The sequence below is a fragment of the Leptosomus discolor genome, chromosome 4 (genome assembly GCF_034619465.1).
Source record: "Leptosomus discolor isolate bLepDis1 chromosome 4, bLepDis1.hap2, whole genome shotgun sequence".
Classification (NCBI taxonomy): domain Eukaryota; kingdom Metazoa; phylum Chordata; class Aves; order Leptosomiformes; family Leptosomidae; genus Leptosomus; species Leptosomus discolor.
Genome location: NC_141394.1, coordinates 64,150,096 through 64,166,019, shown reverse-complemented (window position 1 = coordinate 64,166,019; position 15,924 = coordinate 64,150,096). Strand labels below are relative to the sequence as shown.

At 38.5% G+C, this 15,924-nt stretch overlaps 1 protein-coding gene across 1 annotated transcript; it reads left to right on the top strand.

Annotated features, from left to right (window-relative positions):
• Nucleotides 1–3,260: 3,260 nt before the first annotated feature.
• On the top strand, nucleotides 3,261–15,611 carry LOC104344448 (cytosolic beta-glucosidase-like). The gene is given in 8 exon segments (XM_086464827.1): nucleotides 3,261–3,350; nucleotides 5,484–5,556; nucleotides 9,750–9,977; nucleotides 15,014–15,190; nucleotides 15,193–15,243; nucleotides 15,246–15,323; nucleotides 15,326–15,373; nucleotides 15,376–15,611. Coding segments are annotated over 8 exon segments (981 nt in total).
• Nucleotides 15,612–15,924: the final 313 nt, after the last annotated feature.

The window sequence follows — 15,924 nt, the reverse complement described above, 5'->3', positions numbered from 1 at the left end:
CAATGCTGTGCTGGGAAATGGGTAAGTTGTGATTGTTAGAGTGGAAGAATAATACAGACATCATGTGTGTAATCTCCCAGGAGTAAAACTCAAGTGATATGACAGGCTTCTTAGGGCAACTACAATGCAGCTGTTAACAAGGGAGAAGTTTCAGAAGCATCAAAAAAAACAGATACTGGGCCCACATTTTCAAAAGAGACAAATTTGACCTCTAGACTAGTATTTATATGGGCACTTAAATGATGTTCCGGAGTGAGGTAACCCTTGGATAAAGTGTTGGGATTTTGAAGTGCACATACTGTAAAAAAAAATGAGGTATACTGGTTTTAAGACCTTGATATGTGCAGCAAAGATGATTTGTACATTATATTGAAAATTCAGTTGTGTAGTGAAATAGCCTACAGTTTCATGACATAAATATGGAAACTATACTGCTTTCACACACGTGTAATTCTTTGCCTTCTGTTTTAAAAATGTTAACACCTTTAGTTTAAAATCATTCACATGTGTCATTCTAACTAGTTACAGCCAATCTGATCAGGTACAGCAGATATTTTCCCTGCAAATTCATATCAAGCAAATTTGCCAGTAGGTAGCTCTACAAATGTCTTGAAACTCTCAATTTCTTGAAAATGTACGCAGCTCTCCCTGAAACATCAGGGAAGGGGTGCTGTCTCAGCAAAGGAGTTGCATTCACAAGGGACCAGGGGGTCTGTCTATGCTTCTGGTATTTTTTATGTTGGTTTTCATATGTATATCCTCCTTTTTTTTATCCTGATATTTTTGCATGATGGCTCATTGATTTTAAGCTTACTTAGAAGTGAACAATCCCAAAGCATGGAACAACAGGACATGCCAAGATATAAATGAATAGAGCATGGTTTTACATGAAAGGGCTTTTGCCAGGTTTTCTACTGAAGTGTGCAAATTTAAAGCTGTGGATCAATGCCCTGCTCTCTGCACACTCAGTGTTGGGTCACAAGGTAGTGACAGTGACAAACTCCTGAGCGTCCAAGCCTGCTTAAAAATACTGTATGGAGGCACTCAGCAGTAAAGGACGATGCCTTCAACAGCCAAGAGTTACCAAGGACTTTTGAAGACTGATGACCAATATGGAATATCACTTTACATACGTACTATACATCCTAATGCTGTGCCATGCAGAATTGCCGGAACGGTCTCTAATACAGCGAGTGATGTAACACTAGTTTGGCACACCACTATAGCTTATGTACAGTTATTCCTAGCAAGATTAATTTGTGTGAGCTCCTCAACTGGAATTAACTTGCTCACAACTAGCTTTAGCTCTCCCAAGATATTGTGCACATATATCTGGTATTGGAAATCTCATAGCAGCTGGCATTACATTGGCAGTTTCCTCAGCAATATCAAAAAATTCAAACTGCATGATGCAATTACCAGAGGTAGTGGGAGAATATTTTATTTCTTCAGTCTCATGCTCTTTTACAGTCTTTTAGCCAGTGGCTCACTGTTATGTCATTCACTTCATGAAGGACAACACTCTGTTTGTTACATGAATGGCTTACTTTTAAGTTTTCTTCCAGGAAAATATTCCATAACTGCCGAAGCTCTAAACATCTGACTGATAGTCTGTTTTTTCCAGTGCCCAGACTAAACGCAGAAGACAGCTGATGGTTGTAGAGCTGCTTTAAGATGACTCTTCACTTCTTCGCTTATTCTTTAATAGTTTTGCCCAAATTTCGGTTTTTCTCTGCTGTTCAGTTACAGATTCTTGCCTAGTTTTCTTCATGTTCTTAATTTTAAATTTCTTCCAGCATTAGAGCTCCCCAGATTTTTACCTGTTAGAATCTGTTGATTTTTTTACCCAAACATTATTCTTCTGTTTTCTAAACTGAATCTCATTGCAATATTCTGCCTGTGTTTCTAATCTTCCCGTGACCCTTTGTATTATTTCTCCATTTTCAGCAGTGTGCTCAGCTCCTCCTAGTTTAATAGATCTGCAGAGTTCATTAATGTACCATTTACTCCCTCTTCTAGCTCATTATTGAAGCTATTAAATGAGATCAGAAGTAAATGTAATCTTTGTGTACTGCACTAAAAACCTCCCTTCAAAGATATTGTTTATTATTACCCTTCATTGTTTGTCATCACCCTTCATTTCAGTCAACATGATAGTTCATTTCCAATTTGATTTAAGTTTGGGAACAGAATTTTGACACATTGGAGATGGGAGAAGAAAGGCTAATCAACAATCCAACAGAGGCTTCTAATTAAGCCAAATTTAGAGGATCAAAGTTAGGAGGCCTCTACTGCAGCCCCAATGTAAGGTGCAAACTGTCTCCATAACTTAATTGAGAACACCTTAAGCTCAGTGCTAAAATATCCTAAAGAAAACAGTATACTGCTGAATTCAGACATGTGACAGTATAGCTTCTGCTCTCTATTCATAAATTTTGTATTACTATTAAAAAATCAAGTTTGCCTGGCAGACTTCAAAGTGTTTTAGTAAATTTGTTTTCTCGATAGCTGTTCCATTATGTTGCCAGGGAGGGAAGCTAAATTTATGAGTAGCAATTACAAAGACAACTCACAGAATATGTGAACTTCTATCTTTGGCTGTTTCAGAGATGAACAGTCTTGCTTCCAAAGCAGCTATATCCTTCTTCTGTTCCTGCACAGTGCAAAATTTCAGGAAAGAGATTTTAATTTTCATGACCCTTCAAAGCTTAATTTCCAAATTCCCTAATAAATACTATTAAATGTATTTATAATATGTCGTTAGGAAACATCGATTCAGTCAGGAAAACCTAATTTTGACAAGATACAATTCCTCTGATAATGATTAATCCCACATGACTTAAGTGCCCAACACCAAAGCCTGTTCATCCTTCACCTTAATATAATACTTAGGATTTTATAAAGTTAGGTTGCCAACCCTCAGCGTCAGGGCCAATTACTCTTGGTCTTTACTGACTTGCCAAAAATATCTTTGTCCAAATACATTTGGATATGCAAGAACTGCTTGATTTTTCGTAAGAATAGTTGGCTTGAGCTCATTTAGTTACATATAGTCTGTGTCAGTGCAAATGTAAAAACCCTAAACACAGTCTGGAAAAAATTTGCCTCTAGGTAGAACTGAGATCTCATATAATTTTATACTTAGATGTGTTGAACAAAACAATGGGACAGTGAAATACTTAAATTCAGACTGGGGTCATGTTATTTGTTAGATGTAAGGAAAATTATCAGGGTAAGAAGGTGGGTATATCCTAGGGGCCATGACATACAGTGGGTCTAATGGAAATGTAATCGCAAATGCCATTACTGCAACAAGGAGTGGGTTCATGAGTCCAGAAATACAATCAGAAGTGGGGTCACAAATCTAGAAATTGGGTTGCCAGGAGAGTTTGAGATTAGCTGCTATAAACTCAGCTTCTCTGAATTTTGAAGCTCTGCATCTTTCAGTATCTGCCTACTTATCTGACATAGCCTGCTATCTCATTACTGTGAATCTGCCTTAACCTCTGAGGCAAATTTTGTTCACTCTTCCCCAGACTGCTTATGGAATATTTTCCTCCCACTCAATCTCTCCTAAAACCCATCTCTGTCTCTGTTGATTCCTGCTAGGGAATCAGCAGTGACACTTTTTAGCCTTGTTTTTATTGTTAAGCATTTTTATAAAACTTTTTATTGGGTTTTTATTGCTACTGTCTCATGTCTGCCCCTCTCCCCCTATTATTGAGTTACATATTTATTATATCTCCTGTGCAATTGAATTGTGTGTTTTTCAGGGAAAAGATTTAATGTCACTTACATTTTCAAAGGTACCTACCGATAACATTTAATGATGTAAAAAATATGCATTGTTATTCTGGTTCATTAATACCTATTAATAATGATTTAAGTGCCCCTGATGAGTTTTACTGGTAACTGTCCAATGCTTACCTTCTTGCAAATGAAAGCCTGAGTAGGCTGCTTCAACCAGAGGATATTAACTAGTTCTTTGCATCAATTTTTGGTCATCTCTATAAAGCACATAAAGGATATGTATGTTTGCCTAGACCATGTGTCAGCATGTGTTTTGGGAATAAGTTGGTATGTTGTGCCTCATTTCCCCCTTTGTTCCTTTGTACTCAAGGGGCTTTTACCTTTTCTTTGAAAGACACTTGAGGAAATGCATGCCTGCTGTGAAAGCCTGATTTATTTTGCATTGCATCTGCGCTATCTGGTTTTGCAATGTGTGCTTTGGAATTAAATCAGTTTCTCTGCATCTCTACAAAGGATTTTTTTTTTCCTGAGAAGTTGAGTGTTTCATTGTGTGTATTTCTGGCACAAGTATGTGCATTAACTGTATTAGTGGCTTTTCTGTGTATGTTAAGGTTGGTCTTATTTTATTCATTAAAGAAAATAACACTTACGTGTATAATGCTTTGCGGGAATAGGTTCTCACCCAGAAAGATTTCAAAATCAAAAAGGTGCAAGAAGAGTAAAGAAGAAAAAGTAGTAGTGGTCATACTTTATGGCCTAGCAGTCCAATATGTGCAGATATGGACTTTGGCAAAGCAGTATTATAGTAGATGGGGAAAAAAACTCCTGTAAGTCCAAAAAAAAATTGCAGTAGTGCCATCTAGTGTGCCAGGTGTTGCAGTTTTCTGGGAATGGATAGTAAATGTCTTTCAGCCCATCCCTATTGTTACAGCAGTACCCTGACTCGTCCTCCTGCTGCTGCTTCCTTCTCAGCCTGCTGACAGGAGAGCAGTAACAGCATTGACAGAAGGTAGAGGAAGAGACCTGAGGGCTGTTTTGCAGATGCTGATTCTGGCGCACATGCCATAAGGCTGTCATTGCTGCTTTAGAAAAAAAAAAGCATCCATGGGCTTTTAAAGAAGGAGGAAGATAACTCTTCTGTCTGTACTCCCATACAAATCTTCCACTTCTACTCATTGGTTTCCACTGCTAAACATGTAGAAGCTAAAACATCCTTTGTCACCTACTGCAGGCAAGCTGTTTTGGTGTTGGGAGAGAAAAAAACATTAATTTGATGCCAGAAAAGAAGAGGTGCTGTTGGTTTTTGGAGCTTAGTGAAAGGGATGGAAATGACTTTTTGCCTGGTGGCTAAAGGAGTTATGTTGAGTCCACAAAGTGCTTTGGCTGGGAGGTGGGAGGTGAGAGTGAAGTGAAAGGGAACAGGGATTTTGTTCTGGGTACTAGCGCTTTGTACTAGGTGGAGCCCTTTTACCGGGACCATCCTAGGCTTTTCCGCTGCTGCCTTTTCCACTTTCACTGTTAGCTGACTGAACCTCTCTGCTTTAATCCTGAGATATGCAAAGTGCATGGCTTGCCCTTCAGTGTGTGAAGCTGCACAGGGTTTATTTTTGTCTTCGGTATAGAATCTGCTTGTAATAAGTGGAAGAGTGATCGAGCCAGAAACCATTGTCTGCAAATGAAGTCCGCATCTCCATAGCATCACATAATGCTGTGTATTCACCTGTCCTCTGCAGCCAGTGCCAGAGGATATTGCTTTTCCAGTTGGATTTGCTTGGGGTGCAGCTACAGCAGCATATCAAATTGAAGGTGTAAATTTTTAGCTGACAAAGTGCTAAGGAAGTTTTAAGTGAGCAAGAAGTCTGAATCCAGGAAGGAGAGTGTTTGATCTTACCTTGTTAATGTAGATGCTACATCTGATGCAAATCCATGTAACCCTTCTGTTTAAACACTTCTGGTCTGAGCAGTAAGAAGAGGGTAAAAGGCGTTTCAAATGTTAGGTAATGGAAATGGAGGAGGAACCTTTCACTAGCTGTTGAGAGTGGGGGGCGGGAAGCAGATATAAGTAATTTTCCAACTAGTTCTTGAGTGCTTCCTTTCTCTAGAGCTAATTTAAGTAGATTACTATTGGCTATTTCAAAACTGGATGGAAGAACTACCTCATCAGACATTGGTACTCACAAGGGGACCTCAGTTAGGAATTCATCTCCAACAAAAAATGGTGAACTGAGACGTTAACACTTGTTAAGTGTTAAGACTTGTGGAGGCCCTCCCCCAGGGATATGTACCATGTTCCCAACTGAATGGAGGTGCTGACAAAGTGATTTGTCCAGCATGATATAAAAATATGTGGCAGCTTAGGGTATGTAAACTCGTAAGGTACAGGGATTCCTACGGCCATACTCCCCCACCAAACTTTATCCCTTCAGAAATGTGTGTTTAGGGAGCTTTAAAATACATATAGATCTGATTTTCTCATATTATACCCTGCAGCATACAGGCACTTAACTCCCATTGATTTCAGTACCTAAATGGGAGTTGTAGAGCTAAAATTGTCTTTGAGGATGTAGCCTTTAGTTCTTGGTTATTGCTGAAAGCAAGAGTACTTGCCCATGCTTGGTACCTTTTAACGAGCTCAGTTAGCTTCACCTAATAGACTGAACAGCTCGCTGTTCCTGGGGAATCAATATTCTGGGCCGGATTCTAACTCAAGTCCTGCAATGCACATAGCTCTACTAACTAATTTTTAAAATGTGAAGTGTGTGTGCATATAGAATGACATTATAATTTCCTGCCTTTTGAGTGGCTAGATGTGCAACTTTAATGTTCTCTTAATGTATTTTTAATGAGCTTTCCTAAGGCTTCTGAGTGGGAGAAACGTAAAAAAAAAAAATCTATAATGTGGTCTAGACACTACTCAAATGACCCTTTTCCTGCAGAAGTAAGAAACTCACCAGGGAATTCCTCCTCCTGAAAGCTTTGGAAGCTGTGCAGCCACCGACTTAGAGGCAGCATGATCGAAGCAATAGGTCTTGTAGAGTCCAAACTCAGTTGCTGCACATATCAGAAGATACACAGTGGATGAAGGAAGGGCTGACAGGCTACTTTATTTTTTACTGTCAGCTATGTATTTATGCACAGCACAACCTTCTCCACTCTGTATATTTCAAAGTGCTAAAAAATCATACCAATTGTACTGTGCATGCTCAAAGTGCAGATTTCAAAGGTTCATGACTCAGTCAAATCAAAATCAATTTGCACCAGAACACTCAAAAGCACTTCTTCTTACTCAGGGCCATTTCTATGCTAAATTTCAACTCTCTGCTTGATTTTTTTTTTTTTCTTGAGAGAGAGGGAAAAGTTGCAAGAAATTCTCATAATGCTAAAAGTGATTTTCTTCACTTCTTTCATATGCCAAATAGTTGAACTGCATTAATTCAAACAAAATTTCAGCTTTTAGGCAGAGACCAGGCCAAGAAAATTTTACTCCAAAAGGTGAAAGCACAGCTGAATTAGAAGAAAAGCTGACTTGGAAAAGTACATGAAAACTTCAGTGCTCTGATCAGTAATGTTCCTACCTCACCAGCTTCACTTAAATGGAAATACATTCTATCTTATTCCTTCGTAATAATTGCAGAGAATGGGGCACATACATCACATTTCATGATAATTTATATTAATCATTTGATGATATGTTGTGTGATGATGTGGTAGCCAAGTCTCACCTATGTGTCTGAAAAGTAAAATCATTTCCTCATCACTGTTCTTTCGTAGCCCCAAAGCTCACTAAAACTCAGGGTATGTCTACACTATGAAGTGCTGTGTAGTGTGGAGGGTTCTGAGCAAGCTTAGAGCTGCAAGCTCGATTCATTGAAGCAGAGCAGAGCTCTGCGCAGACCAATTGTGGCTCAGCAGGGTACGTTACTGTATGTGCAGCTTTCTGTTGCCTTGGCTAGATTGCTTCCTACACTTTATTTAGCTAGCTCAGATACTCTACACTGTATAGAGAGGCTCTTCGAACAGCATGAGGAATGCTTGAAAGTGGATCTGTTTGCTACAGCCTCAGTCAGGGCTTTAGAGTGGCTAATGACCACTGGAGTAGCACTGTCATAGTCTGCTGAGAATCAAATGCTTCTCCTCCGCCCTCCTGGAGGAAGACAGACAAATCCAACTTGTCTGCTGGAGGAAGGCAGGCAAAAAGGAAATAGTTCAGCATTTGCTCTAGCTGCTGACTCTTAAATGAAGGTGTGTTAGCTGCCCATTACAGCAGCTTTTGGCTTCCTCTCACTCCCACCGTAGTGAAAAAGGAGCTATGTCATATTGATATGGTGCAGCAAGCCTGCTCTTAAAGCCTTCTAAATTCTAGGTACTATCAAAGAATTACTGTTATTTGTTATTTCCTGCACTCCTCTAAAATGACTATTTATTTTAGCAAGCATATTTGAACTCAGAAGCAGGATATAGAAAACTTTTAGTACTGTATTTTTCTGAGGAGCATGCAAACAGAGTACAAAGTCTGTGACAAAATCTGAGATTAAGAGAAACTCAGACTGTCTGGATCTAAAATTTGACCTACTTTGAAGGTTGTCCCATATAAGAGTTTAATTTACTGGCCAACCAAATGCAGATGTATTGGTGTTCGTATGCTGCAATAAAGTTCTGTAAAGAACATGAAATGTGACAATGATCTTTGAAAAGCTAGGTTATAGAAGTGATATTACAGATTTTAGTAATGCTTTAAATTAAGTGTCTTCAATATGCTTAACCTTGCATTAAACTTAGATTTAATAAGACAGATGTGTATTAAGTACTGAATATACTTAAGGGAGCAATCTTGCATTGGCAGGGGATGGACTCAATGACCTCCTAATAGTTCTCCTCCATCTCTAATTCCTATGATACTAATTGATTATTAAAACACTTTTATTGAGGATTGATATGTAGCTATTATATAGTTATTAATCTTACAACCCAACTGATGTTTAATTTATACATGATTTTAACACGCAATGTCATTTTAGCTTTTAAAGAGTAACCCTGGAACAGTGCATTCACTGGTGCTCTGAAAAATCTTGCTGGCAAATAAGATTGGCCATTTTGGGGTTATTTGGAATTTTATGATGAAATCACACTTAGCAGGGATGTAAGTTTACAGAGCTGTCCACATTAAAAATGGAATGTTTGCCTCAGCTACAGCATTGCTCTGGAAAGACAAAGAAGCTTGTCATGAAGAAAGGTCATTTATTTGGTTTAAATACTACGTGATCTTAGCATTGTGTAATCTCAAACAACAGCTAAATTTTTAATATTTTAAATATAATCTGTCTATCTCAGTTTTGGAATTGCAAAGAAATTTCCCAAAACTATGAAAGTGAAGAAAATGGTGCAGCGGTTTTCAGCAATCAAAATTCATTTCTGCGAACGTTTGGCTAAGCAAAAAGCAGTAGTTTTGCAGAGCTGTGTTATTAATTCAGCTTGTATATGCCTAGGGCCATGGCTCATAATGGCATTCCTTTCTTTTTAACACACTGTCAGGATTTTCAAAGGACATCCAGAAAGCCGTAAGTGCCTATTTGTTGGATGTATTTCTTATACCCTAAAGGCTTTCTTTGATATGGACTGATCTTTTACATTTATGGATGGAAGTTGCATTAGAAAATACCCTTTGTGAAAACCTGTAATATCTCAAGAGTTGCAAACATCTGATTTTTGGCTAAGGAAGTATGAAGAGTGTCAGAACTCTGAATGCTTTTTGAAACAGGATTTTCAAATAATTAGCAGCAAGCAAAAATATGAATAAATGCAAAACCTAATGGAAATACATACTAATGCTTGAAAGTTCCTAGTTACTTTAAATGATAAAAGGAGTGGGGAGGGAATACTGCTCATTTTGCTCATAGGATTTTGAAGGTTTTGTGCCTACTTTGTGATAAATATTTACATTCAACATATGTCTTTTGACGTCAAAAGTGTAATGACCAAGTTGGGTTTTTTTCAAGCAGAAGGCTGGAATGCAGATGGAAAGGACCCTGATGTCTGGGACACATTCACCCATCAGGGAGGAGATCGAGTTTTCAAGAACCAGACTGGTGATGTAGCTTGTGGCAGCTACACTCTGTGGGAGGAAGATTTGAAATGTATCAAACAGCTTGGATTGACTCATTATCGCTTTTCTCTTTCCTGGTCACGTCTGTTACCTGATGGGACGACAGGTTTCATCAACCAGAAAGGCAATTGTTTCTTAAAAATAGAAGGTTGCAGCTTTAATTCAAGGTTATTGCTGCAGTCTGGCATAATTAATCCAGTATGCTATTCTGCAGTGTAGCTTTGAAATTGCAACTTTTTTCAGAGTAATTATGGGATGATTTTTTATAGGTTTGCAACAACTTGCTAATTAATATTCTAGATCCCCTTGGATAGCACAATCTTTTGGGATAGGATTAGTATTATGTTTCCTACGTATCTTTTTGCTTACTCCATTTTTTTTAATTGTAACTCTAAATCATTTTGCTTCATCAGAATGTTTATACTTACAGGGATCCTAGCCATGAGGATATTTTTGGATGGCTTATAATAGACAAGTATCTTATTTGGCAAATGCATTTAGATAGTTTATCAGTATACTCTGATGTACTGAACTTCACGTCGACTATTTTGCACTGAGGGACATACTTTTCCTAGATATTTTCTCTAGCAAATTGGAGAGTACTCATCAGACTCAGCAAGGAACTGTGCTTAGTTCTGTGACAAACACAAGACAGTCCCTGCTCTGAAGCATTTTCACAGGCTTAGCAGAGAGTGTAAAAGTGAAAATGGATCGAGCACATAAACAAGCTGGTCAGGTGGCTAGAAGTCAGATACAAAATTTGTTACACTTCTGATTTGTTTATTTAAATTCCATTGGTATGGACTAGGGGAAAGATTAAGGCCACTCCCTAGGAAAAGAGCAGAAATGGCAGCTTTGCCTGCAGAATGCAGGGAATGGAAGAAAGAAGAAATAAAGAGAATTTTGAAGAATAAAAGCAACCGAAGCTGAACCAGAAAGGATGGGAGAATCAAACTACTAGGCTGAGGTTGCTTGTATGCTGGGAGGATAATGTTTCAAGGAGAAAAAAGGAAAGCAGATTTGGATGAACCTCTGAGTCTCACTTATGCCTCCTACTCCTCTGAATCTCAGTTCTACCAAGAAGATATATATCTTTATACTTCTGGGGTAGTGTTTGCCTTGGCAACTCTTTTCTTCCCCTGGTTTGAAGATTGCAGAGATGGAAGGCTACAAAGGGAAAGGATTTCTCAGAAATGCTCTTCAGGTTATCCTGGTCTGTACAAGGAAGATACCAGCAGGAGCAATATTTTTCTGCAGAATTTTGGTCATGTAGAGTTTGGCTGTTCAATAGGCAGCAGCCTGTGCTCTGCATCCTGCAGATTATGGTTTTTACCAGACACGGGAAGAGTCTTTGTTTCAAGAATTCAGAAGGGGGGCTGGTGAATCTGCTGTAAACAGACCAACCAGACATTTTCCCTGCAGAGCATGACTGCAAAAACTGTGCCAGCATCCCGGAGAGGCTTGAATGGAAGCCTTTTCTTTGCCACCAAAATTTACAATATGTGGCCCACTTTCACTGGCACAACTTGCCCTTCTTTACAAACACTTTCTGTGGTGTGTTGAATTTAAATTTGCCTGAGTCCTTGTGGTTTCTTTTCTGTACTGATATTCCTTCAGCTGGGGCTGCAGGCACTGTACAACCCCACCGAGCTGCCTACTGAATGGGCTTTGTTATTTAGATGTCAGAGTGGGAGATAGCAAGCAGACATTCTGAATGCACTTGGTAAGGAAAGCTAACATTTTGACAAAACTCAACTGTAATTTCAGAAAATGTCCACTTGATCTCCAGTATAAGCAGTTGCCTGATTAATATTATGAACTTTACATTTAATGAAAGGGCATTGGAGGAACTCCAAGTAGGCCAGCTTTCATTAGGCAGGAGTTCACTTCTCTTGTGCAGTGATCTGTTGAAGCAATTGTAACTGCATAGCATGGAAAGGCCATCATCTTCTATATAAACATTTTTACAAAGAGCATGTGAAGAATTAGAAAGCTTAGAGCAATGTCCTTTCAAATAAAATCATTCACACCAACTGATTCACTACCAATTTCACACCTAAGACATAGGACATTTGAAAACCTTTAAAACAATTCTGTTTTAACTCAGTGGGGTTAGGTTATTTTAAAGCATCGACGTTGTAGATGTGTTGTGCCTAAGACGTGTCAGATTTTAGGTTAAAACTTAGACCAAGTTTGTTTTTAACGTATTTTTGTGGAATTATTTTTACCCTAGAAGGTGCCCTGAGTAGGACACTGCACAGGACACCCCACAGCAGACACACACAAGCTGGTTGCACGTAAGTTAGCTGTTAAACACTAGGTGTCACTGTGAAGGGACACAGAAGTAGTAGCCGTGGGGGTATTGAGTCGGGGAGAGTCTGATGTTATGCCTTATTTCAGAATGAATGTAGGGAATCAGGATGGAGAGAGAAGACGGCAGAAAGGAGAAAAGGACAATCCTTCACTTTCCAGTGACAAAATGCTCCTTAATGTCTGTAATCCAAAATCTTGGAGTGTCTCCACAAAACCCTTATATACACACTTTCTTGGAAGAATGTTTCCTCTTGTATTTCTGTATTTCTGCTTCTGTTGATCCACAGACAGAGCCAGTGAAACTAAATCAGACTACTTTGGAAGGTATAAGACAGTCTGGAAATTTGACTTGACATTTACATTTTTCAAGGATGCAGTTTGATTTCTTTTCATTTCCTAACACAAAGTATAAATCTTTTCCGATATGGTGTTTAATTGAGATGTAAAAAATGAATGATAAGTGATTGCACTTAAATGTTACAAATTGTACTAAGTAATTGATAATTTGAAAATTAGAATGAGAGATGCTAGTGTCTTCTAGGCGAGCATTATTCTCAGTATGGTAGAATAGGATCCCGTACCAGCAAAGGATTTCTTTTTTACCAGTTTAAGCTTACGTAGTGAACCTTGTAGCCCCATCAGCAAACAGTTAACTCACACCCAGTCCCACTGAAGTCAAACAGGTCCCTGTTCAAAAGTGACAGTAACAAACTATTTGCTTCTAACTGCTCTTGCAAATTTTAAGAATTTGCCTTTCAAAATTTAGAATTCTGGTACATTCCTTCCTTTTTGACGTAGGTGCATTCTCAGGCACAGGCACGTATCTCCTTGGAATTTAATGTGTTTTTCTGGTGCTGCGTTTGGAAGGAAAAGCAAACTACCTGTGAGATTTATTGTGAATTACTTTGTAAACAAACTTATTGAGTCTTGCTGTGTTAAAGGATGTGTACACACCTGTTTGTTTAGAAGAAGGCACTGTCTAAATCTGGGGTTCATAATGGACTGCTGCAGTAAATGTTGTCTTAAAAAAGCCATTTGACAGAGATCCTTACAATGAGTCATTTGAAGTTAGGATAATTTGACATCTAATACTGTCCTTTTAAGAAAAAGGTAATATAACGTTCTGTACTGTCATTTTAAAATATTAATACACAGTAAGCTGAACCTGAAAATACCAGGCAATGTATAGTACAACATAATACAGACATATTTACTAATTAAAAAGTTTCCTGCTTTGGATTAAACAAAATCTCTGGTTCAGAAACTGTTAAGAATAATAATTTAAAACATACATAACCTTATATATAAGCATATATTTTGTTAAACTTTGCAACTTAGTCTTCCTCCTCCTCCTTTCTGCTGTGTTTTCAACTTCTTCAGGCCTTTCTCGGTTCTGGGTCTCAATACAGCAAGGCCTTGGGATAGACATTTCATAAACACCTATGTCTTATTAGGATATGTTGCAGTCTAGACCCACGAAATTTTTACGAATTTTAGGCTTCTGAGGTTTTTAGACACTTTGGTATATTTAGCCCGAGTCTCTGAAGCAAAGATTGACTGATTTCTACATTCCACCATCATGATGGAGACCTATTCCTGGCTGCAGCCTCTTAGCTTTACAAATAATAATTCAAGGCCACTGTTGGCCTTTTTCAATTACCACACTAAACCAGATAGTTCAAGTAAAAGAACAAGCTAATTGATACTCTTTGAACCAGAGCTTATGATGTGTTTTGCAATTTCTAGTGTTTTCAGAAAGCTTAAAAGCAATGTAGTTGTGTTTGGATGTAAGCAAAATTAAAAATGCCTGTATGAGAGCTTAAAGTATCCTGATGTTTAAACTTACAGTGACCTCTCAGTAGCATAAAAATAGTCCTTTAGGAAACATATTCGTGTCAGCCACTGCTAAATCTGAACAGAAGGTGAATTCCTTTTAAGCCTGTAGAAATACATCCCCAGTACTGGCCAGCTTTAACAACATCCAGGAAATTAAAGTTGATGCCTGTCTTATCAAGGGGGGGCAAGAAAGGTTGGAAGTCATGAGTGTTTAAAGAGGTGAGCTAATTCCTTCTCACAGTTAGAGGGACTGAGCAGTCTGCAGCAGTGGCAGCGTAAAAGGAATAGAGTTGGTTTCTTGGATAAACTATTGCAAAGCCATTCAAGTTGGTGGCTAAAGAAACCAGTGCCCTAAACTCCATCTAAAATCTAGTTCAGCCCAATGAAAAGTCTTAAACATCCTATAGATCTAATGAGGGAACAGTTGAATTCACACCATTGCAAAATATTGCATGCATTGACAGTATCTTCTTTGTCTTGATGGTGGCACAGACAGTGATAGAGAATGGAACAGCTCACCCAGCTAACCAAGTTCAAATCATAAAAGATCAGCTTAGTTACCTTGCTGAGTGTGGCACTAAGCTTTTTAAAAGACATGGTTCTCAAAGAGAGAAATGCTTTCATCAGAACAAATCTACCTGTCAGGCTCTCAAGTGTCAGGATTTTTCCAACACCCTTGCATCTTGTACATGCAGCCAGACTGCCATTCAGGTGTTTAAATGAGAGGATCATATTTTCATGTGACCAGCACCCATCAGAATTGTGTTTCTCCTGGGGAGTTTTTGTCCACTGATATATTTTGAAAATTTGCATCCTCATTTCATTTTATGTGTCTGGTTGGAGGATTTTGTGTGCTGAGAATTTTTGCCCACTCTCGGGTCTTGTAATAGTAGTCAGGATACTGTTGAGAGGAAATATTTACAGAGAAAATGTGCAGTGAGGTTTCTTCATGTGTTAAAATGTAATAAAGTTATTAAGTTAACACTTTTTTGTTTCTATTAATATTTTTAGGAGTCAGTTATTACAGCAAAATCATTAATAAACTGGGAAATGGCATGCTGCTCCCTGTATCACTTAACTTACCTCAGTCCTTAGAAGATGAAAGTGGCTGGAGATCTGAAAAGATCATTGAGGCCTTTGATATTTGTGCAAAGTGTTGCTTCAGAACATTTGGAGACTGAGTGATCACTATAATGAGCCTTATGTTGTTGCTATAGGTGGTTGTGAAAAAGGTATAATCCCAGCATTGGTACCAGAGGTCACAAGGCAGCTTATAACATGATAAAAGCTCATGCTAAAGCCTGACACAGTTGTGGTAAGATACGTGGAGAAAACAATGTGGACTTGTGTGTATAGCTCTGAACTCAGGTTGGTAGAACCTACAAATTCTGTAGCAGATCAAAAAGTGACTAAAGGGTACCTGTCCTTTACCTTAGATGGGTTTGTCAGGACAATATTTACTGATGGTGACTATCTAGCCATGATGAAGTCCTGAATTTCTGCAATGCATTCAAAGCAAGGTTACTCATCATCAAGGCTTCTGGAATTCGCTAAAGAGGAAAAAATTATGATCATGGGTACTGCTGAATTCTTTGCTCTGAACTGTTAAACTTAAGGTGAAGAACATGCATACAAGAGGCTAAGTGTTTCAATGGAATGTGAAGCTGAGCAAATAATGGATCCTTCTTGGCCTGTTGCAACTGCGAGTTTATGGCTGGCTGTATTACCATGCGGTTTGCACTGACTTCTGTGTCAAGGAATGACCTAAGGGTCACAGGACCATTTTACCACTATGAGCTGGCCAATGAGGGGATCTGAGAATCCAATGAGTAATACTGGTGATTTGAGTTTTTTTGAGGAGCCCAACTGGATGGCATAAGATGTTGTACAAGATATAAATAACAAGTCACCTTGGGATTCTT